We start from the raw sequence: 25411 nt of genomic DNA on the forward strand, positions 1-25411 counted from the left end.
CACAAGCCTTAAGATCACCATGTGCAATGCCAAGCGTCAGCTAGAGTGGTGTAAAGCTCGCCGCCATTGGACTCTGGAGCAGTGGAAACGCGTTCTCTGGAATGATTAATCACGCTTCACCTTCTGGTAGTCCAACAGATGAATCTGGGTTTGGCGGATGCCAGGAGAACTCTACCTACCCCAATGCATAGTGCTAACTGTAAAGTTTGATGGTATGGGGCTGTTTTTCATGGTTCAGGCAAGGCCCTTTAGTTCCAATGAAGGGAAATCTTAACACTACAGCATACAATGACATTCAAAGTTGTGCTTCCAACTTTGTMGTGACAGTTTGGGGAAGGCCCTTTCCTGCTTCAGCATGACAATGCCCACATGCACAAAGCAAAGTCCTTAAAGAAATAGTTTGTCGAGATCAGTGTGGAAAAACTTGACTGGCCTGCACAGACCCCTGACTTCAACCCCATCAAACACCTTTGGGATGAATTGGAATGCCGACTGCGAGCCAGGCCTAATCGCCCAACATCAGTGCCTGACCTCACTAATGCTCTTGTTGCTGAAGAGAAGCAAGTCCCCGCAGCAATATTTCAACATCTAGTGAAAAGCCTTCCCAGATGAGTGGAGGATGTTATAGCAGCAAAGGGGGACCAACTCCATATTAATGCACATGATTTTGGAATGAGATGTTCGACAAGCAGGTGTCCACATAACTTTCTTTACATGCAGCTCAAAGTTTAGGTCAGGGTCAATGAAGACACCAAGGTTTCTGGAATAACTTTTTTGTCAGACATCCAATATTTGATGTCGGCAAAACACTTGTGAAGGGTAGCTACGCTAGCTTGGTCACTGGGTCTGATTGGTAAATAAAGCTGTGTGTCATCAGCATAGCAGTGAAACTGAATGTTATGATTGCGGATGATGTCAAGCACGTACAAAGAAAAAAGGATGGGGCCCAGAATTGACCCGAGGGACACCATAGTGAATAGGTGCTGGGGACTATACTGAGCCACCCATACTCACTGAGAAACGTCTGCCACATAAATATGACCGGAACCAGTTGAGGGCACCACCAGAGATTCCCACCCACCTCTCCAGCCGATCAACAAGGATGTTATGATCAATACAGGGTTTTCGTTTGCCGGTAATAGCCGGCTTTTGTCCGTATTGTTTTTGTTGAAAAGCAGATAAATAAAATTGCCGCCGGCCAATTGTCCAGGAGAAGAAGAAGAAATCCCATTGTGAAATAATGTTTTTTTAGCCTATTGATGGAAATACCAGTCGAAGTAAATGCATTTGATTGGTCATGGTTATCATTCTACTCTATAGAATAATTCACATAACTTAGTGGAATTAAATTGGCGTGTGTGTAAATTACATTCATTAAGTATCTTATTTATCACAGTCAGAGCTCTAGATAGTGGCCCGAGTTGGATGACCCTTCAAAACGATTTTTCCCAGTCAGAGCTAGTTTTTTGTTGAACACACTGAAGTCAGAGATTTCCAAGTTCCCAGTTGTTTTGAACGCGGCATCAAACGGAAGGCAGGCTTCATCAGCGCGTCGCACACCCCTTTTCAATGAGCTGGAGGTTCATTAAGTACATGAAAACATGTACTTAATTGTCTGAAACCTGAACGTTTTAATACATATATTATGATGCATGTCTCTTTCCAAATTTCTAACTGATGTTTTCATCTCGGTCACATGAAACCGCTTGCATGGGCAGTGCCCTTTTGACAACGGTGTTTTACCGCTAATTGCATTATGGATGGATCCGTGTAGCCGACTGCCTTGTGCACATTGCTGCGCTTCTAATGTGAAGAAATAATAGTTATCAACATTTTAAGCTAAACATTCTGTTGTATCAGACACATTGCTTTTGAACCTTTTTTATGTAGCCTAGGCTACATGAGTTTGGGATCTATCGTCCCACAACTSTTCCAGAGTCTGTTTGGAATAGGCAATGTTTTCTTGACAAGTTGATCAATAGAATAGGTAGCCTAAACGTTTCTACTATAGTAGATTGGCTGAGGGAAAGTCAATGTGGACAGTTGTTCTAACATGTTCAAAGTGCACGTCAGAATTCGGTAAGAAGGACTGCACATCATTGCATCCTCGACTTGCATGTTCTGTTCATATGAATTTAAAAAGAAAATGAGAGCTGCACACTCTAGGAGCTCAGATGCAATAATTGAATAACTAACATTTATGACAAACACTGCGGGTCACTAGTTTGTATAGTTTCAAAGGACACACAGGTGTCTGTAATCATGGCCAAGTGTGGCTTGATTTCGTTGATTAATTTACAGATATAATTACAACATATAAAAAAGCATCAATGGATAACATACGATCAGAGATACAATTTGGCTACACAGGCCAAACAATTACAATGAATAGCAAAAATCACAATAATCACAGGAATGGCTTCAGATCAAAGTCTACGTTGAGACCGAGGGGAGCAACGGTCTTTAAATTAGAGATCCAGGCAGCACCTCGGTTTAACAATAAATTGTCAAGGTCACCCTCTAGGGACGGTGACGTGTTCAATGCCGACATAACGAAGGGACAAAATAGAGTGGTTTGTTTCCAAAAAGTGTTTTTGCACTTAATGGTACTACGAAATTCCTACTTTTAATTCGCGCTTCGTTATACCCACATCATTTTTACCACAAGGACAAGTTATTAAATAACTGCCTTAGTGGAGCCAGTGGCGGAGCCAGAGGGGTGTCCAGGGTGGCACTGGACACCCCTGACATCTGATTTGCCACCCCAAAATTTTATTCGCTACTGMCAGTTTGACGGTGATTGACATCTCATTTCACCTCTTGTTGAAAGAAGCATTATTTTGACGTTCTGCGGCGCATTTTTCAAATCGATGACAAGAGAATATTAACGTTGGTTGGGAGATACAGAAGAACATACAGAATAAGAAGAGAGAATATTTCCACAGATCCACGGGGTCTTTTCGCAATAGCATCATATTTGAAGTAAGTTTTAAGGTTTAGCATCGGGTTTAGGTTTCCTGAACAACTTTCACGKAAGTTGAGTCGCTGTSTAAGTTAACGATAGACCTTTGGCTCCATCAACAGACAGTTAATACGATAAGAGAGATTGGTTCCCAATTTTGCTTAACATTATGTTTACATCTGTGTTAGTAATACACACATATAAAGTGCAGTGTCGTAAGTTACAGTATACGAATGCTTAACTAATGTGGGGTAACTAGTAGGCTACAGCTGTCAGTGTTCAGCAAGTTAACATTCAGCAATTTAAAATCCATTAACTCAGTTAGATTTTCATACTTGAACTCAAAACGAACAATTGTTATTATCAATCTGTTCACGTTACTCAAAAGATTACCACAATTTGCAGATAGACTGTTTGCTATCGTAAAGGTGTAAGACATTATAGCTAGCTAAGTTACTTAGTGCAGAGTAGGGGTAGCCATGATCTAACTAGTAACTTAGGCTGGTAGTTGATTTTAAGGTACAGTTATGGTAATGGGGATTTGTAATTAAGATTGAACTAAAATGTGGGTAATTGGATGCTTAGATGTAACCATAGACCGTCTTATTTTTGCATAGGYTCYATTAAACATGAAAAGAAAGGGAGAGATATCAGACTTCTGTTCCAAAAGGACCCAATGGTAGGCCAGGCCTATACTTTAAACTACACATTTTAGTTAGCAACTGTTAATATCTAATCTTGTGGATCCCTTAATTTATTTTTATTTCACCTTCATTTAACCAGGTAGGCAAGTTGAGAACAAGTTCTCATTTACAATTGCGACCTGGCCAAGATAAAGCAAAGCAGTTCGACACATACAACAACACAGAGTTACATATGGAGTAAAACAAACATACAGTCAATAATACATTACAAAAATAAGTCTATATACAATGTGAGCAAATGAGGTGAGATAAGGGAGGTAAAGGCAAAAAAAAGGCCATGGTGGCAAAGTAAATAGAATATAGCAAGTAAAACACTGGAATGGTAGATTTGCAGTAGAAGAATGTGCAAAGTAGAGATAGAAATAATGGGGTGCAAAGGAGCAAAATAAATAAATAAATACAGTAGGCGGAGAGGTAGTTGTTTGGGCTAAATTATAGATGGGCTATGTACAGGTGCAGTAATCTGTGAGCTGCTCTGACAGCTGGTGCTTAAAGCTAGTGAGGGAGATAAGTGTTTCCAGTTTCAGAGATTTTTGTACTTCATTCCAGTCATTGGCAGCAGAGAACTGGAAGGAGGTTTTGGGGGTGACCAGACAGATATACCTGCTGGAGCGCGTGCTACAGGTGGGTGCTGCTATGGTGACCAGCGAGCTGAGATAAGGGGGGACTTTACCTAGCAGGGTCATGTAGATGACCTGGAGCCAGTGGGTTTGGCGACAAGTATGAAGCGAGGGCCAGTAAATTTCCATATAGATCTGACACATTATTGWARGTGTATTTCAGACATTTCAAGATCCAGAGAAGAGGGTCCTGTACAGCCATGTTTGAAAACATTTCCCAGAACTCAGCTTGGTACTAGGAAAAGGGCTTTCAACAGTTCCTGGTATAAGGACAATTCATGGCTTGAATATTCTGTAAGTCAAGATTCGATTTATTGTTTCGCCTGTAGGCATTTTTCTCTGCCCAATACATCTGAATCTGCCTTCACATCACAGTCAGGTTTTTGTAACTGGAAAAAGGCGCTGTTTAAAGATTCTGGGTTTAGGCTCCATTCAAAGGCAGAGCATCATATCAATGCTATGTATGCTTGGAATCAGCATAAAAGAGCTATTGACAGCAACTCATCAATGTTAGATGTCATAAATGAGGACCGGAAAAAGAAAGTGGAGGCAAACTGTACTTAAATTAAAACAATTGCAGATGTGCTCCTATTAACTGCCACTCAAAATATAGCGCAGAGGTCATCGAGAGTCTAATGACTCTCACAACAAGGGTCTTTTTTTTTACAATCTTAGAAGAAATAGCAAAGCATGACCCTCTCATAGAGAAAAGGACGAATGCATGTGGCAATGCTAAGTACACAAGCCACCAAATCCAGATAAAGTTCTTGAGGGCTGAGCTGAGATGGTACAAATTGAAATAATAAGAGAAGTAAAAGAAAGTGACGTTTTTTGTGTAATTGCAGATGAAACCAAAGATTTAAAGAAAAAAGAACAAATGTCTTTAGGTACTATTACAACTGGGCCATCCACAAAAGCTTTTTACACTTTCAGTCAGCTGAAAGCTTAGATGCAGCAGGTCTAACAAAAATGATAATTGATTGCCTTGAAAAACATGGTCTGGACTACAGAAATAATCTTGTGGGGCAAGGCTATGACGGTGCATCCGTCATGAGTGGAAAGCATTCTGGTGTGTCTGCACGGATTAAAAACAGTGCAAGATTTGCATCTTATGTGCACTGTAACGCACATGGTTTGAATTTAGTTCTTGTCGATGCTGTAAAATCAGTGCCTGAGGCAGTTAACGTTATAAAGCAGAAGCTTTATAACGTTATATTTTGGCTCGAAAGTTCATCTCAAGTGGCTTGCAGTTTAGAAAGAGCTCTATCCACAGCAGCAGCACAGGGAACTACAGAGACTTACGGATGTAAGGTAGGCATGCAAATACATGGCATGCCGTAACCTGAGGGACAGGCTTCCAACAGTTCTGAGAGTGCTACAGGATATCACACTTGAAAATAGATCAGTGGAGGCAAGGGGCCTTCTTTCTCAGATAGATTTACATTTRATAGGGCTTTTGGTTACCTTTTGTYAAGTGCTTGGTGATGCCAAATGTCTTTCTGACATGCTCCAATCAAGCTCTCTTGACCTAGCAAGGGCTGTGGATCTAGTAGGTGCCCTTACAGACACATTACAGGACTACAGAAGTGAGGGTTACTTTGGAGAACCATGGAAAGAGGTTGAAGAGATTGCAGAGCACTGCAAAATAAGTGTTCAAACAGTATGTAAAAGACAGCCTAAAACAAGCGTAAGATTTCACAACTCATTGATGATGAGCACTGTAGGACAGAAAAATAGTGACCAAAGTGATGGTGACAGCTCACAGCTGAGCTGCAGAGACGTTTTTCAAAGAAGAATTGCGAGATAATGCAAGGGGTCCAGTCTCTCAACCCAAAGAGTACAACATTCTTGAATGAGGAGCCTGTTTGCCTTTGCTCAGACCTTTGAGTCAGATTTAGAGGACCTCAAACATGAGGTTCATCAAACCAAGCGGCTTCTTGATAGGAGAGAGAAAAGTGGAAGGGACAGACCATCTACTCTCCTTGACTTTGTTGTGTTTCTAGAACCTTATAAAGAGGTCTTCCATGAGCTATTTCGACTTTGTAAGATTTCTGTTGTTACACCAGTCAGCAGTGCTTCTTGCGAGAGAAGCTTCTCAGCTTTAAAACTGATTAAAACCCACCTTAGGACAACAATGTTTGATGACAGGATAAGTGACCTCTGAATTCTCAGTGTGGAGGCAAGGAGGCACGCTCCCTCAACATGGATGAGGTTGTGAAACATTTAGCCAGTTCTCACCAGAACCGCACAATTATGCTGTTTTAAATCTACCTAGGATCATTTGGCACTTAGGTGGTCCCTCTGGTCATGATTAAAACCTGCACTGTGTACTAGTTACTATACTGACATTCTAAAATGATAAATCCAAAGGGTATCATGTCACACAGATTTAATTTGGTCTTGATTAGGCCAATTCCAAAACTTTTCTTTGCTATTAGTTAACATAATATATATGAGCATACATATGATACTGTAAGTTTATGATACTGTAAATATTGATGGGCACCAAAATTATTTTTAAAGTCCATTTCTGCTTGATACCTGGTATGTCAAATTGCAGTGTGTGTTTTTGTAAATTGACTTTATTGTAAATAAACTATGCAATACACAACAAATGCCATCTTATCTCCTTGGTGCTTGATCTTTATTTTCTGAAAATATTTTGGATGTTCAACACTTATAGACCCAGATTATATATTCATGAAAACGGAGTGACCCAAGTCTCTCCAGTATGTGAGTACAGTGTCTGTCTGTCTCTGTCTGTCTGTCTGTCTGTCTGTCTGTCTGTCTGTCTGTCTGTCTGTCTGTCTGTCTGTCTGTCTGTCTGTCTGTCTGTCTGTCTGTCTGTCTGTCTGTCTGTCTGTCTGTCTGTCTGTCTGTCTGTCTGTCTGTCTGTCTGTGATGAGAGAGAAGGAGAGAGAGAGATAGATAGACCAGAGAGTGGGGACAGATGTTTTTTAGAGGAGAAAGAATTTTAAAAACAATACTGAGATGGTCAGAGACACACACATCAATAGTTTCCAAGTTATCAAACCATAGGACAGCACGAGATCAGAGGATTGGCTTTTGTTGTGCGTAGGTCACTGTGGCGTGTAGCACAAAGTTAAAGGGTTCTAATAGGTTAAGAAATGCCCCAGATAGCTCATTATTTGGGCAACACACATGAATGTTTAGAATAATAACCCTGTCATAATTAGGCGCAACCAAAGATAGCAGGTAAGAGAATTCTGCAATGAACAAACTATTAGGTTTAGGAGGGTGGTACACTAAAATATAAGACTCTCAAATGAGGACATTTTGCCACATGACACAGGGCTACATATATACTTGTCTATGAATGATGGCTACTCCCCCACCACGGCCAGGATTTCTGTCGATAGAAGAGGCTGGAGGGATAGATTCATTTAGACCAGGTATTCCCAAACTAGGATACGCGCAATGTCGTCGGAGGTACGCCAAATAAAAATGTGATTCACTTAAAAAATATATATATATATAAAATAAATAAAAAAATCTTCACATTTTCAAACAGTACAAACATGTACAAAACCAAAAGATACCATTAATAAGAAGGGGCTAGAAGCGTCTTATATTGTGAGCTACTGAGTAGATAGGACAGGCAAGCCCCATACTATTGTGGAGGACTTAATTCTTCCTGCTGCCGCAGATATGGCTAGGACAATGCTGGGGGTAAAGGCCCAAAAAACTACAGACAATGCCTTCATCAAACAACACTGTTTCATGACGCATCAGTGACATGGCAGGAGATGTTTTGAAACAATTACTGCTTTGCATCCAAGCCAGTGAATTATATGCGTTACAGCTGGATGAGTCAACAGACGTGGCGGGCCTGGCACAGCTCCTGGTATATGTCCGTTACGTTAATGAGGGGTTAATTAAGGAAGACATCCTCTTCTGCAAACCACTGGAAACCAGGACAACAGGAGAGGATATGTTTTAAGTACTGGACAGCTTTGTGACATCAAATGAACTTTGGTGGTCGAGATATGTTGGTATCTGTACTGATGGCGCAAAATCCATGACAGGGAGACATAGTGGAGTGGTAACGTGCATGCAAGCAGTTGCTCCCGACGCCACTTGGGTACACTGCAGCATCCACCGAGAGGCTCTTGCTGCCAAGGGAATGCCTGACAGCTTGAAAGACATTTTGGACACTACAGTGAAAATGGTTAACTTAGTTAAAGCAATGCCCCTGAACTCTTGTGTATTTTCTGCATTATGCAATGATATGGTCAGCGACCATGTAACGCTTTTACAACATACAGAAGTTCGCTGGTTATCAAGGGGCAAAGTATTGACACGTTTTTTTTTTTTTAATTGAGAGACGAGTTTAAAGTGTTCTTTACTGACCATAATTTTCACTTGTCTGACCGCTTGCATGATGACGAGTTTCTCCCACGACTGGCCTATCTAGGTGATGTCTTTTCTCGCCTGAATGATCTGAATCTAGGATTACAGGGACTCTCCGCAACTATATTCAATGTGCGGGACAAAATTGAAGCTATGATTAAGAAGTTGGAGCTCTTCTCTGTCTGCATTAACAAGGACAACACACAGGTCTTTCCATCATTGTATGATTTTTTGTGTGCAAATGAACTCAAGCTTACGGACAATGTCAAATGTGGTATAGCGAAGCACCTGAGTGAGTTGGGTGCGCAATTACTTTCCCGAAACAGATGACACAAACAACTGGATTTGTTATCCCTTTCATGCCCTGCCTCTAGTCCACTTACCGATATCTGAACAAGAGAGCCTCATCGAAATTGCAACAAGCGGTTCTGTGAAAATTGTATTTAATCAGAAGCCACTGTCAGATTTCTGGATTGGGCTGCGCTAAGAGTATCCTGCCTTGGCAAATTGCATTGTTAAGACACTGATGCCCTTTGCAACCACGTACCTATGTGAGAGTGGATTCTCTGCCCTCACTAGCATGACAACGAAATACAGGAGCAGACTGTGTGTGGAAAATGATTTAAGACAGAGACTCTCTCCAATACAACCATTTACATTTACATTTACATTTAAGTCATTTAGCAGACGCTCTTATCCAGAGCGACTTACAAATTGGTGCATTCACCTTATGATATCCAGTGGAACAACCACTTTACAATAGTGCATCTAACTCTTTTAAGGGGYYGGGGGGGGGGGGGTTAGAAGGATTACTTTATCCTATCCTAGGATAGATAAACCCAACATTTGCAGAGTTATGTGCATCCTTTCAAGCACACCCTTCTCATTAACCTGTGGTGAGTTATTCACAATTTTTGATGAACAAATAAGGTTTTATATGTAAGACGGTTAAATAAAGAGTAAAATCATTGATTATTATATTATTATTTATACCCTGGTCCTATAAGAGCTCTTTGTCACTTCCTACGAGCCGGGTTGTGACAAAAACTCACATTCATTCTTATGTTTAATAAATGTATTGTATAGTGTGTGTGTGTGGCAGGCTTACAATGATGGCAAAAAAACAACATTTGAGAGTTCGCTGATCCTGGTGCTAGAGGGGGTACGCAGCTGGAGGTTGAACGTTTGAAGGGGTACGGGACTATAACAAGTTTGGGAACCACTAATTTAGAGAACTAAAATCCTTGGTTTAAGCCAAGTTTCAGTAAGTATGAAAATATCAACTGTAAAATCAAATAACAAAATCATTGCATATGAATGATGTATTTAGAGATCTTACATTCAATCTTGACATGGATTGCTGCCGGATTGACAGAGGTATTCAGGGGTTAGAGGAACATAAATGAGGTTACTTCGATTAACCGTACTACGGGGGATAACATGCTTTCCATGTCCTCTGTGTCACGTTGGTAAAAATGATTCGGGACACAGGCGCAGGAATGCGTACTAGTTATTTCTATTGTACCCAAATTACGGCGTGCCGTGTAAAGGCACGGGGATGAAGACCAAACAAGCACGTACACAAAACACAGGTTTGAGACCCAACAAAAGAGCGAGGAGTACCTTGAATAATTAACACACGCGCACAATGATTAACACACGGGATGAGACCAGTAATCATCTGCGCAATCCACAATGGCACGAAAGTCAAAACACACAGCACAGGTACTCACACGCACATTGTAACAATAAATGGACAGCACCATGGTGATGTATACAAATACTAATCAGTGGGAATAGGGGACAGGTGTGCGTGATGAAAGTTCTGGAGGGATCCGTGACACTCTGGTGCTAATTATGACAGGGAGGACTGGAGAACTAACAGACCAAGGCCGTCAGTCTCTAAAACAGTTCGCTACGTTGCTGGAAATAATCCTGGAACCCCTGCGGTTAGGGTGAATCCAGTCTCTTTTAAAAGAGTGCTGGCTGCTCCCAAAGCAAGTCAAAATTGTCAAAGAAAGTAGCCCAGAAGCTGAACTGGTACACTCACCCGTTCCCTCATTGAGAACACAACAATAATACATCTGGTGAATGAATCAAGATGAGCTGACATATAGTAGGGAAAGAGAGAGCTGTGTCGAGACAGATGATGTGCTGCTCTCTGGTCCATTCCAAGCCCCCAGCCCAGACTCCCAGACTGACAATCACAGAGCCTCTATCTGACCCTGCCAGCAGGAAACAAACACTCCCAAGATAAGCCCTATCTTCACAAGCAGACCAGACTATATATGTGTGTGTATACAAGACTACAGTAGGTGCAGTAGTCTTACTGTTGTGATACAGTAGCGATGATGATGTGTGCGTAGTCGTGCACAAATGTGTGTGTGTGTTGTTTGTATGCCCTAATGTGTTCAGACTCAATGTTACCCGGCGTTGAGTGGTGAGGTAACACCACGGAGACAGAGAGCAATCAATCAACCAATCATTAGAATTCCCAACAAGCGGCTCTAAATCTCTGCGGCATTCTAATCGATAGCACTTAGCCTGCACCCCCAGTATTACGCAATGCCACTGTGGTCCACTGCTCTGGCAGACTATCGCCCTGCCACACACACACAGGACTACCCACAGAGCATGACAGCAGGTCAATCAAATCTATCAACACAATTGCTCTCAATTAGATCAGGGATTGATGAAAAGTTGGCTGGTGTTTTTAGGTGTGAGTGCAGAACTATGACGCCTTATGCAACAACAGAGGGCTTTTATACGGCTCAATACAGTAACCTTAATAGTGGCTCCCTGGAAGAGATCTATAAAAGGAGGAATGATAGCAAATTGAGAGTGAGAAAGAGTGTGTGAGAAAAAGACAGATGGAGGGAGACGGGGAGTGAATGGGAAAGCAGACGAGTGGTTTTCTGTTTGCTGTAAGGGCAGTCAGCAGGGCCAAATTGGGGTGCAGTGGCTACTAGCTAGGTGAAGTAGGAGCTCAGACAGACAGATAGACAGAGCTGAACAGACACACTGAGCTGAACAGTATGGCACAGAGGCACATGTTCCTTTAAGAGGCTGCACTCAATGGAGATCATATGTCTGGGGCCTGTCCTGCTGACTCAGGCCTTCCACTACACTGCTAACCTCAAATCACACAGGAGGGAGAGAGAGAGGGAGAGAGAAAGAGAGAGGAAGGCTTAACTCAAATCACACAGGACACAGGAGACAGAGACAGAGAGTGGGGACGGAGAGTGAGAGAGAGTGCAAGAGAGGATGGGGTGCAGACAGGAAGGTAGAGGGAGAGCCGAAGATGGAGTAAATAATGAAGGGACAAAAGGCGGGAAAATGCAACAACACAGTCCGTAGTCAACACTTCTCTGCCTCTGGTTTCAGGCGGGAAACTAGTGGTTGTAACATGGGATAGAGAGAGCCCCATGGGACCTGCGTAACAACATAGCACCCGTTGAGATAACAAACGTTATCTCAACATCCTGAGAGTGTTACGAGATGATAAAAAACAACAACAAAGTTGGTCCTGTCCCTGCAGCAGGCTGTGATGTGATGTGGTTCAAAGGCGAGGTAATTAACTTAATGGGTCTGGTCTACAGGGATGATGAGGGAGGGCTTCTGACTGACTGATGGCTCCTTCCTGTTGTCGTACTGTAGGTAAGCCCTCCCTCTCCCCTCATCTACAACAGGAAATGGCTCTGGACACACTGTACATTCTGTAAGGCAAAGATCACTACCTGTCTGGATACAAGCCACCGCCTCAGAGGAAAGACGTGTTCGGCAATTAAACACCATGGAAACGGAGGGAAGTAATGTCATGCAGGGGAGCGGGATAGAGGAGAGGAGAGCAGCTGGAGCTGTCATAGCAAGACAATGATACACACAATTACAGTACACACACACACAAATATGTCACACTGTACACTGAGTGTACAAAACATTAGGAACACCTTCCTAATACTGAGTTGCACCCCGCCCCGTTTGCCAAACACAACAGCCTTAATTGGTCAGGGCATGGACTCTACAAGGTGTCAAAAGCGTTCCACAGGGATGCTGGCCCATGTTGACTCCAATGCTTCCTACAGTTGTGTCTAGTTGGTTGGATGTCCTTTAGGTGGTGGACCATTCTTGATACACAAAGGAAGGAAACTGTTGAGCGTGAAACACTCAGCAGTGTTGCAATTCACACTCAAACCGGTGCGCCTGGCACCTACTACCATACACTGTTCAAAGGCACAAATCATTTGTCTTGCCCATTCACCCTCTGAATGGCACACATACACAATCCATGTCTCCATTGTCTCAAAGCTTAAAAATCATTCTTTAACCTGTCTCCTCCCCTTCATCTACACTGATTGAAATGGAGTTAACAAGTGACATCAATAAGGGATCATAACTTTCACCTGGCTTCCCCTGGTCAGTCTATGTCATGGAAACAGCAGGTGTTCCTAATGTTTTGTACAGTGTATATGCACAAACACAACACACACTGATATTAGAGCAGTGTGAAAGGCGAGTCGTAATCCCATTCCCTGGTTTCTCAGTAGCAGAGAGAGTGGATGACAGGATCAAAGGCTTGCTGTAGGAGCTGTCAGAAATCAATGGAGAAACCTGGGAGGATTACCCTCATGTCCTACACACATGCACAAGCCTTTTACGGCCTATTCAAACATGTCTGTGAAAACACAATTGGCACCACTGCCATTTGCGCATGCACACACACACATGCACGTACAAATTAGTGATAGGAAGTTGAGTGATGGGAAAATGGAAATGTGACTGGGTTCACTACCTATTTAAAAAGGAATGCTGGTGAAAGTAGAAGAAGCAGTATTTCACATTATACTGTAACTTAAGCAGTGGCAATACTTCTGTTCCTATACATCTAAGTGATATTTAACTTCTATACTAGTCAGATACTTAGAGAAGGACAGGTGATGTAAGGTAGTGACTGTGGAGGGGGGTGTACCTGGGTCCAGGGGCGAGGGAGGAGTGCTCTGATCTGCTGGGTATAGTCCGCACATCTGGTGTCTCCTCCTTGGACTTCAGAAAGCACTTGGCCTCCTTGGAGTCAGCATCTACCTCTTTGGTTACTCTGAAGACAGTAACAGGCAGACACTTAAACCCAGGACTGTATTAGTGGCCTCAGTCTAATGAGCATAAGTAGAGATCAAATTACATAACACTGTACATTTCTCAAGAAAAGGACACACACACAACAAGCCTCGGGTTGCTTTGGCACTTAAACAAATTGCCAACCTCTCTCTAATTCTCTCTCACACACACATACACATAAAAACATAACCCCAGTGAAAAAATAGATACTTTTTTTAAACCAAAAACCAACATGGCTGATTTTTCATTAACCCCTTAGGTTGGTCACTGTTTACAAGCCAATAAAACCTACAAATATGTTTTCTGCTTTTGGTTGAGTCCCTCCCTGGTAGTAGGTTTGGCCGGGGTAGGCCGTCATGTGAATACGAATGTGTTCTTCACTGACTTGCCTAGTTAACAAAAAAAAATGTAATAGAAAATTGTACAAAAATCCTCTCCCACACATGTGCACTTACACACGTACACACACATGAATCAACACTTTGTAATAATGAGAGGACAATCCTTTCCCTCCATCTCCTGCCAAGTGGACATTTTTTATGCATTTTTTATGCCTCTGCCTCTCGCTCTTCTGTTTCTTCTCCCTTTCCTCCTTAAACCCTGCAATCGTTTCTAGCTTTCCCTCTACACAACCAGGCTCTACTGGATCATAGTCTTCTAAATTCCTCAAAAGAAACACTGCACCCCATCAGATATAATAGACAGTCCTCTCTTCTCCAATAGGACATAATGACAGGGATAGGAAGAGACCAGTCCAACATTAAGGTCAACCAGTACATCCTCTGGGAATACATTCTTTAAGATTGCATCCATTAGGGTGATAATGATAATCATATGTTGCAATGATTTCAGGCTTTCATAGAAAATAAGCAACGTCCTTTAATGTGTTTCATATTACATAGATAATACTAATGGTGAGACCCTGACTAATCTAAAACCACTTTCCCAGGACAATTATTTGGCCTGTAAACTGACATGTGTTGTTGTAACTCAGAAATGTAATTGCTCCAGTATGCTGTGGAATGCAGACACTTTCTCAGGATCATTATGTGAAGGGTTCAAATGTAAGGTTGCACTGCCACCTGGTGGTCAAAGAATGTACTACTACCGGTATGTGCACAGTGCACCAGTGGTCTAAACTTACCGAACCTCTTCCCCAGCAAAGTCAAACACCTTAGTGATGGTGACTTTAGAGGGCTCTTTAGGTTTAAGCTCTAAATGATGACGTTCTGATGGGGCCGCAGTGGACTTCTTCGGTCTGTCTGTGGGTGCAGCCTGGTGAAGATTGAAAAACAAAAACAGATGTTAGACATTATAGTGTTCCAAAGAGTAAAAACTTGACTCCAATGCAAACAACATACACAACCAGCAAGCTGTAACAGGAACCCAGGTTCCAACTATCATATGCCTGGATGTCTCTATGGGCAAGATGTCTGTAGATTTGGTACAATACCTGCTGTTTAGTAGTCGACTGTGGTGATGGAATAGATGGCTTGGATTTGGGACCAACATCACTCAGAAAACTGGCCCACAAATCATCAGCTTTCTTCTTCTTTTTCTCTTCGTCCACCTCCTTCTTGGGCCTGGAATCAGAAAACTCTCCCTCCTCTTCCTGCTCCTCCACTCTGCCATCCTGCTCTGTCTCCTCTAACTTCAGTCCTCCTTTCTTTCTTTTCCTATGAGGATCGACAAAGAGAGTGGTAGGAAAATAATGTAAAAAGATGGTCATCAACTGATTCCAGCAGACTAGCATGGAAATTCCAATAAAAACTGAGCAAAACGAAGCAATCGATGCACAAATGCACTCTCAACACTGGGGTCCCACAAGGGTGCGTGCTCAGCCCCACCTGTACCCCCTGTTCACCCACGACTGCGTGGCCATGCATGCCTCCAACTCAATCATCAAGTTTGCAGACGACACAACAGTAGTGGGCTTGATTACCAACAACGACGAGACAACCTACAGGGAGGAGGTGAGGGCACTCGGAGTGTGGTGTCAGGAAAATAACCTCTCACTCAATGTCAACAAAACAAAGGAGATGATCGTGGACTTCAGAAAACAGCAGAGGGAGCACCCGGCTATCCACATTGAAGGGACAGCAGTGGAAAAGGTGGAAAGTTAAGTTCCTCGGCGTACACATCACGGACAAAATGAAATGGTCCACTCACACAGACAGTGTGGTGAAGAAGGCACAACAGCGCCTCTTCAACCTCAGGAGGCTGAAGAAATTTGGCTTGTCACCCAAAACCCTGACAAACTTTTAGAGATGCACAATCGAGAGCATCCTGTCAGGCTGTACCACTGCCTGGTACGGCAACTGCACCGCCCTCAACCGCAAGGCTCTCCAGAGGGTGGTGCTGTCTGCACAACGCATCKCCAGGGGCAAACTACCTGCCCTCCATGACACCTACAGCAGTCGATGTCACAGGAAGGCCAAAAAGATCATCGAGGACATCAACCACCCGAGCCACTGCTTGTTCACACCGCTACCATCCAGAAGGCGAGGTCAGTACAGGTGCATCAAAGCTGGGACCGAGAGACTGAAAAACAGCTTCTATCTCAAGGCCATCTGACTGCTAAACAGCAATCACTAACTCAGAGAGGCTGCTGCCTACATTAAGACCCAATCACTGGCCACTTTAATAAATGGAGCACTAGTCACTTTATACAATGCTCTCTAAATAATGCCACTTTAATAATGTTTACAGATCTTACATTACTCATATCACATGTATATACTGTATGTTATACCATCTATTGCACCTTGCCTATGCCGCTCGGCCATCGCTCATCCATATATTTACATGTACATATTCTCATTCACCCCTTTAGATTTGTGTGTATTAGGTAGTTGTTGGGGAATTGTTAGATTACTTGTTAGATATTACTGCACTGTCAGAACTAGAAGCCCAAGCATTTCGCTACACTCACATTAACATCTGCTAACCATGTGTATGTGACAAATAAAATGTGATTTGACACCATTGGTCTAAAAACTAAGCCAAATACAAAAGTGTTGAATCACTCACCTCATGCCAATGTCTTGGCCTTTCTTCTTTTTCTTCTTGGTGACATTATCTGACTGTTGGCTACTATCGTCAACCTCTTCCAGACCATCTTCTTTCACACATTGATTCATGTCATCTTCACTGAGGTTGTCATCTGTCAACCACACAACAATCATGGTAAGACTTGAATTGAATGACAAATACAGTAGCTAATTATCATCAAGCAACATACATGAAGAATATGACACATACAATGGAAATATTGCATAACTACTGTATAAGGTTATGATTCTCTGTCATGTGTGTAACGTTAATAAAATATCTGCTCAACTAGCATTGCATTCTATCTGTTTGTGGAAGTAACCTTACCAGATGGGACATAGTCTTGATCTGCATTTGAAGAATAGCCATCGGAATCATAATCTGAGTAATTCATAATTTCCCCTCCAGAAAGAGCCTACACTTTCTGCCAATAGTAAACACAGCAGTAAATGTATGGATAACTGGCTAGCTAGCAAATTACAAAGCACCGGATATCTGACGAACCCTGTCTGTAGCTATCACGCGGTTACAAAATAACCGATAAAGTTATTAAATATTTCTAGCTGTATAGTTTATTATAGCTACAATTACAATAACAAACAAATACACAACTATCTACAATATGAAAACGTGTGGCTTTGTTGACTAGCTACAGAAAGGAGCGCGGATGTATATTTATCCTTGTGTAATTCTATGGTAGCTGCTTATCTGACTTCCCGATTTACTACGGCAAGTCCACAGGATCAATCGATCGTTAGGAAAGACGCGTTATCGCTTATTTTTTGTTGGAGAATGAATACCGTATTCATAATCGATTGCATTATTATATATTTATATGTTAATATGGTTTGGAAATTGTATTCAACAATTTATCAAAATTGTGAAATCCTTTTTGTGACCACGCCTCTGATGAGTCTGGTACGGCGTGACGCCAAATCAAGTTGTGTTGAAATCAAGCTAACGGCTAATAACAGGAGATCAACCAACCCTTGTCGACTTGCTAGCTAGATCCAACATTAATGTTCTGATGGTGTTATTCGGATATTCGTGGTCTCGCACACATGCTCGTGGTGTTCTGTGCATTAGACATGCAGAACGGATATAACGAGATTGGGTTTGTGCAGCAAATTCTTAGCTTGAATTTGGTCCCTAGGAAAAATGGCACCAATCGAGGCAACGACACATCGCTTAGCGACTTCTCAGGTGAGATTCATTCCACAGCCCCTCTGTTCTACATTAGCCAGTTGAACAACATTATTATAAACTTTGTAACGTACATTTTTCGTTAACTATTATCCAGGTAACCGATTTAACGTAGCTAGTAATACTACTTAGTGAGCTACCACATTCATATAGACGCTAAACCTAAACTAAGGCGTCGTAACGTTTGGGTCCTTACGTTAGTCCATTATTATTGAGCTACTTAGCTAGCTAGATAGCTACTAGCTAGATAAGTTAACATGGCTACTACTGTAGCTAGCTATTGTGAATGCTAAACAAGTAGCTAGCTAGTTAACTTTAGCGGGCTAGCTAATCAAGTGCTAGCTAGCCAGCTGGCAATAACGGACAACTTTAAATTACCCATAACGTTAGGTAATCCATTAGAGTAGCCATCAATTGTCTTTTTTGAGAGAAAGCATTGTTTTATATATATATATATATATATATACCCACACAATTGTCTTTTTTGAGAGAAAGCATTGTTTTATATATATATATATACCCACACACACTCTAATGGATTACCTAACGTTATGTATATATTACCAAACGTTTTATATATATATATATATGTGAGAGATGTTATATATATGTGTAATCGTTAGCAGCTTGGATTATTTTGCAGGGTGATTAAGGGGTCAGTTTAACATAATAGGCACTGGATAGGGTAGTATTTAATTCAGAAGACATGTCAGGCAACAGGCATGTGTAATGTCTGTAAACTCTGCTAAACCTAGCAAGGCTATATGTTACTGCTTAGTTCCTTTGTTTCAGAGATGTGGTATGGAGTCTTCTTGTGGGCTGCTGTCTCTTCACTGGTGTTCCACCTACCTGCTGCTCTCCTGGCCCTCGCCACCCTGCGACAACACAAAATAGCCCGCTTCATGCCCATTGCCATCATACTGATGAGTATCGTGGGCCCTGTGTGTGGTGGTGTCCTTACCAGTGAGTTACTCACGTCATGTTCTGATAAGCCATCAACATAATCCATTATTGTACACGTAGACATAAACTACTCATTGAGTCAGTGTTCAAATTATTTTATACTTTTCAAAAACCAAAAATGTCTTTGTGCATGTAGGTGCCGCCATTGCTGGGGTGTACAAAGCAGCAGGGAAGAGGATGATCTCCTTGGAGGCATTGGTGTTTGGAGTGGGCCAGTCCTTCTGTGTCCTCATTATCTCCTTCTTAAGAGTCCTAGCTACACTCTAGCACTGGGACACAGGAACTCAAAGAGGGAGGGGGGGGGGAGGACATGCAATCAGCAGGACGGCATATGCAAGAAAGCTGTTCCTTCAGAGGCCTTATTTTCTATATCTGTTACCGGATGACTTTGTTTGATACATGATTATTTGCCAAAGTGGTATATTTCAGGGCTGGCCAGGGGCTCTCTGTTTTTCTATGTGTGTTATTTTTCATTCAGATTGTTGTGTGTTGCTGTTGCACTATACTCAGAACAAGCCTTCTCATTTTGTGTGTTATAGATGTATCATACACATAGCTGAGAATGAAACATTCCAGCATGCAGGAAATTTGTGCTCTACAATTTGAATGAGTACACTCCATTTACTGTCTCAATAGTTCCACAACCTGGTAAAGACTACWAGTCTGATGTGCATGCCTTCAGACAAACACTAAAGGAGAGCATTGTCTGCTCTGTTCCACCACAGACCAATCAGCTTAAATACAATGTCTTGACTGAGGTGTGATGTATTCACAATGAGGCACAGTGCTCGATGATATTGAAGTATAAATATCTAAGTCAGACATAGCTACAACTTTAAGCTTTGTTATTTCCACGTGTATATTTTTCTCTCTCTCTCTCTTCATATCCCAACTTGGGGTGTGTCTAATTATAATAATAAAAATATATATATTTAAGTCCATTCCAGCTTCTTCTGTAAGCAGAGGCAATAGAGAGAAGTGGAGACAATGAAGAGAATGAAAGTTGCAAGTTCCCAATCTCTTTGTATATTGCTGAGCAAACCATAGGGAATAATGTTGACTAATCTCATATTTATTTTATTTTCCTTAAATATAATTTTTTCAATATTGTTAGGGTATTTTTAGATAGTTGATCTGTGGGTTATATCAGTGTATATACAAAATACTTTTTCTGAGAGAAATCTTTACACATAAGTTGCAGACTGTTCTAAGTTCTCTGGTGGCGTCAGTGTGCTTATATAATTTAATCTCTTTTGAGAACCTTCGCAGCATTGCTCAGTTTTTGTTAATGTTCTATTGGCCTTAATGATGGTAAAGGTGTACAGTATGTAGGAATAGTGTAATATATTGTTACTTTGGCATTGATTATGCTAAACTAATAAGAGGCAACCTCACTCTAAACCATGAATGTGAATCAGATTTCCTTAAAATTCCTTGTGGAATTTCTTCAATCTTTTTACCAAAGAGAACCTAAAACAAATGCACACCTGATTTTAGTTTTAACTGATAGCCCCCTTGTCCCAAAATCCTACTTTAATTAAGGGCTCTATTCAATCTGTATCGCTGAAGCATTACAGATTTCGGGGTGTAAAGGTAATTTCCGATTGAGCCGACATATGCAGTGTTTACTGTGAATGCAGTCTCTGCTAATGCTGAAACGCTGCCTTTAAATTTGATTTGTGCTGTAATGCTGAACTTCCGTGATACGGATTGAATAGAGCCCTAAAGGTTTCGGTATTGTGTCCAGACTTATAAATCATGAGCCGTGTGTAAAAACAAGGTAAAAGTCCAACTCAGCGAGAAAAAAGTCCCAATCCACCATAGAAAAGCACAGCTTTGCAGATGTCTCTATTCTAAGCCAAGAGTAGCAGACTAGTGAAATCAAGCATTACAGTCCAACAAAAAGCTTTTTATGTTTTGTTATTCAGCATGGCTACATGCATATTGTTCAAAACTATCAGCAGTGTAGTGGTCATTAGTGCAGTAACAAAACCACATCCTTTTCAAAACACTAGTGTGATGGACTGGTTATAGGAACAAATGATGATGGTTGGCCATCACACTATTTGGTAGTGGTTCATTATTGTAATGTAGACAGATTTGTGGTGATTAAAGTTTCTTAGCAGCAGGCTAGAGCTGTTCTTATGTCTGGCAGTAATATCATGAGGGGTGACATGTTGAAAGCCATGCTCTGCTTATCTGGGCCTTGAACACCTCAATTCCACAGAATGTTTATTTTTCTAAAGTTCTTTAACTTTCCTTATTGTAGCATGACTGCACACTACCTACTGTTTGTTATATAGCTAGTTGGTTTGTCTTGCTTTAAATAAATGAATGCTCTTTATTGCCCATGTGATTTTAATCTATGGATTGATTTTGGTTTTACAAGACAAGGTTGATTTTATTACATTAAATTAAAGTGCCAATTGTTAATATTTTCATGTAATAAAATATTTCAGGTTATTATTTGAGTGGTGTATTGATTTCAACTCATTTTGACTACTGCATTACACCTTGGTAGTGTGTATAGACCTCCCCACAGATGGATTATTTATCTCCTGCTCCATCTCTGCCTCTCCATACACACACACACAGATGGCACTCCTGTGCTTTTACTACCTCCACCAGCCAAGTCCCAGTAGCAGCACGGCTCAGTGGCGGTCGGATGGAGTAATGTGGTGTTACCAGGGAGAAACTACACACAGATCACTCATGATGAGGGGGCAACTCTGTCTAGGCTGTACTCCATGTATTCCTGGCAGGCACCATGAGACAGCCTGGTGCTTTATGATCATCATGAAACATCCACATCACTGAGAAGTGAGCTAATATCGGTCTTCCTGGCTATTTCATGTTTTCAAAGCACTTCACAGGCGAAACACTGCTGTTTATTTGAATAATGACTAAATCAAGGTTTTGTCAATACTTTTTGTGTAGTATTTTGTAGCTTCGTACATCAAGTGATGGTTGTTAATATAAACAACAGTTATGTTGCTCTAGTTCCCCCTACCAACGGTTGTGTTGCTCTAGTTCCCCTACCAACAGTCATGTTGCTCTAGTTCCCCCTACCAACAGTCATGTTGCTCTAGTTCCCCTACCAACAGTCATGTTGCTCTAGTTCCCCCTACCAACAGTCATGTTGCTCTAGTTCCCCTACCAACAGTCATGCATACGAGCAGTGATGACAGTGCTCTTGATGACACTTCAGAATCAACTTTTTAATAATTATTAACAAGTATAGGTATGGATTTACACTCTTTAAAACATTTTGTTCATAATTTGTTTATTTTTTACATAATCTGGCGTGCAAGATAGAAAATAGACTCTACGCAGGTCAGTCCATGTGTTTCTCCATTAAGGGGGGTTCAGTTCTTTGGTCTGATGTTTCTGCCTGCGCTGTGTGCTGCTGTGAGACCGTCTCACCCCTCTTCTCTGCTGTGCTCTTTCCCTCTACCTGACTGGCCCCCACTGGGCTTGGCCCTGGCTTGTCCTCTGTTACCGGCCGGCTGTCCTTCCCCTCACCCTCTCCAGTCCTCTCTTTCCCTGCTTCACCTGCTGTTTGGATGATTAGACAAAGCAGAGATAAGATTTTTAATCTCAAAGACAACACAGAACAAGATGGAACCTGCCTTTTTACAGGCAGAAAGATAAACCTAACAAAGTTTGAAAGAAAAGAAAAGCAATTGTTTCTTGATTAGATTAGTATTATTCAAGCAATCATTTCTGTTTAATCCAAAACAAGGTAATTCTAGACTTTAATATCTTGCACTTTATAGCATGCTGTGATGTAGATATTGACTGAGGGCTGCATGAGGGTTGTGGGCATAATGATGAAGCCTGGCTTTAATAAATCTTTCACATTAATTGTACCATGGGGGACCTGATATCCAGTCCTCCTCCAGCTCTGTAATTGAAGGTGATTAGTATATGAGATGTAATAGGATGGTAATGTCTCTAAAGTGCATGTGGTGCTGAGGCCCTGGTGGGTGAGTTATTATTATTTTTACAGACAAATAGATGTGGACAAAGCAGAGGGAGGAGGAGCAAGTGGGCATATGCCCATTAGGCCAAGGCTCATAGGCCCCAAACTAAACATTTGTACATTTGGCACAGTGCCTCAAGAAGTGCATCCATTTTACAACCATACACTCATCTTCAAGATATCTTGACTCAATCTACCTTTCAAACCATATGTTCAGTCAGCAACTGTTCTTATTTCCCCCACCGATGCCTGCACCTTACACCCTGCACCCCTACCCCCATACTCACCCTCCTCTCCCTCTAGCTGGATCTCACTACAGGTAGGGAGCTCCCCCAGGTTGGTACGTTTCTGGACTGGTGACCTCTGCAACCATGGCAATGCTAACTTCAGCTCTGATGGGAGGGAGGAAGAGTAAAGATGAACAACCTGCCTCAAATACATAATGTAACAGGGCATCAATGAACACGTTTAGGCTTTTCGATGTATTTGTACACAGTGACGCATATATGTTTTTAGTGAAGTGCTACCATAGGGGAAGGTGGAAAGGATGATAGACTATTTATTTATTTGGATCCCCATTAGCTTTTTCTGTAGCAGCAGCTACTCTTCCTGGGTTCCACAAAAAACACAGGACATGACAACTAAAAAAAACACTGATAGACAAGGACAGTCACACAAATTTGAAATACAACGACATACAAACAATACAACAAAATATTATCCAAACAATATAGCTAAGAAATTATGTGTGTGTCTGTGTGCGTGTGTTTGTGTGTGTTCCCTCACACTCCCTGCTGTTCCATGAGATGTTGTTTAAATCATTTTTATAAGGTCATTTTGCTGTTTGCTTGAGTAATTGGAGATGGAAGGGAGTTCCATGTGATCATGGCTCTGTATAATACAGTGCGTTGCTGTGAATTCGTTTTGGACTTGGGGACTGTGAAGAGACCCCTGGTGGCATATCTTGTGGGGTATGTATGAGTATCTGAGCTGAATGTTATTTGATTATGCAGACAATCTGGATTTTTCATCACAGTAATATTTCTCATAAAAACTAGAAGAGATGCAGTTAATCTCTCCTCAACCAGGAAAAACTGGCATGTTGTTGATATTAGTTCTGTATGTGCAGTTAAGGGCAAGGTGTGCTGCTCTGTTTTGAGCCAACTGCAGCTTTGCTTGATCTTTCTTTGCTGCACTTGACCATATTAGCGGACAATAATCAATATGGGACAAGACCAGAGCCTGAATAACTAGTACAGTTGATGTTTGTGTAAGAAAAGGCAGAACATATTTTTATAACAGACACACCCCTCCCCATCTTCACATACCCCACCTCATCTTCACATACCCTCCCCATCTTCACATAACCCTCCCCATCTTCACATACTCCTCCCCATCTTCACATACCCCTCCCCATCTTCACATACCCCACCCCATCTTCACATACCCCTCCCCATTCTTCACATACCCCACCCCACTCTTCACATACCCCTCCCATCTTCACACACCTCCCATCTTCACCACCTCCTCTCCATCTTCACACACTCCTCCCATCTCACATACCCCTCCCCCAACTTCACACACTTCCTCCCATCTTCACAACTCCCCCTTCTTCACACACTCTCCCCATTCTTCCACCACACTCCTCCCCATCTTCACACACTCCTCCCATCTTCACATACCCCTCCCCATCTTTCACATACCCACCCCATCTTCACATACCCTCCATTCACACACTCCCCCATCTCACACATCTCTCCATTTTCCACACACTCCTCTCCATCTTCACAACTCCTCCCCATCTTCACATACCCCTCCCCAACTTCACACACTCTCTCCCCATCTTCACAATCCCTCTCTCCCCATCTTCACACACTCCTCCCCATCTCCACACTCTCTCCCAATCTTCACACACTCCTCCCCATCTTCACACACTCCTCCCCATCTTCACACACTCCTCCCCATCTTTCACAACTCCTTCCCCATCTTCACAACTCCTCCCCATCTTCACACACTCCTCTCCATCTTCACAACTACTCCCCATCTTCACGCACTCCTCCCCATCTTCACATACCCTCCCCATCTTCACACACTCCTCCCCATCTTCACACACTCCTCCCCACCTTCACACACCCCTCCCCATCTTCACACACCCCTCCCCATCTTCACACCCCACCCCATCTTCGCACACTCCTCCCCACTATACTCCTCCCCAGTAACGTAAACTCACCCCCATTCCGTACACATGTGCGTAACCGCGACATTCAATGAGGCTGCAATGAAAACGAATGGGACTGTAGTGACTGTGTTGGCATCAAAATCCGGGGTGTGAACTACGTTTCGATTCAGCGTTGATTGACATGGTAATGGACTAACAGTATTGGAGAAAAMATTAAAAAACTGACCCCTCTGACGCTGTACGTTACATCGTGACGTGTCA

At 42.1% G+C, this 25411-nt stretch overlaps 2 protein-coding genes and 1 pseudogene across 3 annotated transcripts in view; 1 reads left to right on the top strand and 2 right to left on the bottom strand.

The window, feature by feature from the left end:
• The window catches only part of cfdp1 (craniofacial development protein 1), a 59960-nt gene extending 42391 nt beyond the window's left edge, over positions 1 to 17569 (bottom strand). For both annotated transcript variants that reach the window (XM_023970929.2, XM_023970928.2), the window contains exons 1-5: positions 17151 to 17569; positions 16803 to 16935; positions 15226 to 15448; positions 14917 to 15047; positions 13627 to 13752 (exon numbers count right to left, since the gene is read on the bottom strand). In XM_023970929.2, the coding sequence (XP_023826697.1) occupies positions 13627 to 13752; positions 14917 to 15047; positions 15226 to 15448; positions 16803 to 16935; positions 17151 to 17217 (680 nt within the window). In that variant the 5' untranslated portion in view covers positions 17218 to 17569. The remainder of the gene's footprint in view (positions 1 to 13626; positions 13753 to 14916; positions 15048 to 15225; positions 15449 to 16802; positions 16936 to 17150) is intronic.
• A 226-nt stretch (positions 17570 to 17795) lies between these two features.
• On the top strand, positions 17796 to 19711 carry LOC111952348 (transmembrane protein 170A). The gene is made up of 3 exons (XM_023970930.2): positions 17796 to 18026; positions 18819 to 18989; positions 19126 to 19711. The coding sequence occupies exons 1-3, from the start codon at positions 17885 to 17887 to the stop codon at positions 19254 to 19256; spliced, it is 444 nt and encodes a 147-aa protein (XP_023826698.1). The 5' UTR covers positions 17796 to 17884; the 3' UTR covers positions 19257 to 19711.
• Positions 19712 to 22186: 2475 nt separating this feature from the next.
• Positions 22187 to 25411, bottom strand: part of LOC111952733 (serine/arginine repetitive matrix protein 1-like) — a 37058-nt pseudogene continuing 33833 nt past the window's right edge.

The sequence above is a fragment of the Salvelinus sp. IW2-2015 genome, linkage group LG26 (assembly GCF_002910315.2).
Source record: "Salvelinus sp. IW2-2015 linkage group LG26, ASM291031v2, whole genome shotgun sequence".
Classification (NCBI taxonomy): domain Eukaryota; kingdom Metazoa; phylum Chordata; class Actinopteri; order Salmoniformes; family Salmonidae; genus Salvelinus; species Salvelinus sp. IW2-2015.

Bases quoted from the DNA above. Each gene is read 5' to 3' on its own strand.
- LOC111952348 (XM_023970930.2), top strand. From the start codon at position 17,885: ATGCTCGTGGTGTTCTGTGCATTAGACATGCAGAACGGATATAACGAG. The intron at 18,027-18,818 runs GTGAGATTCATT...CCTTTGTTTCAG, and splicing joins ATCGCTTAGCGACTTCTCAG to AGATGTGGTATGGAGTCTTC. The intron at 18,990-19,125 runs GTGAGTTACTCA...TTGTGCATGTAG, and splicing joins GTGTGGTGGTGTCCTTACCA to GTGCCGCCATTGCTGGGGTG.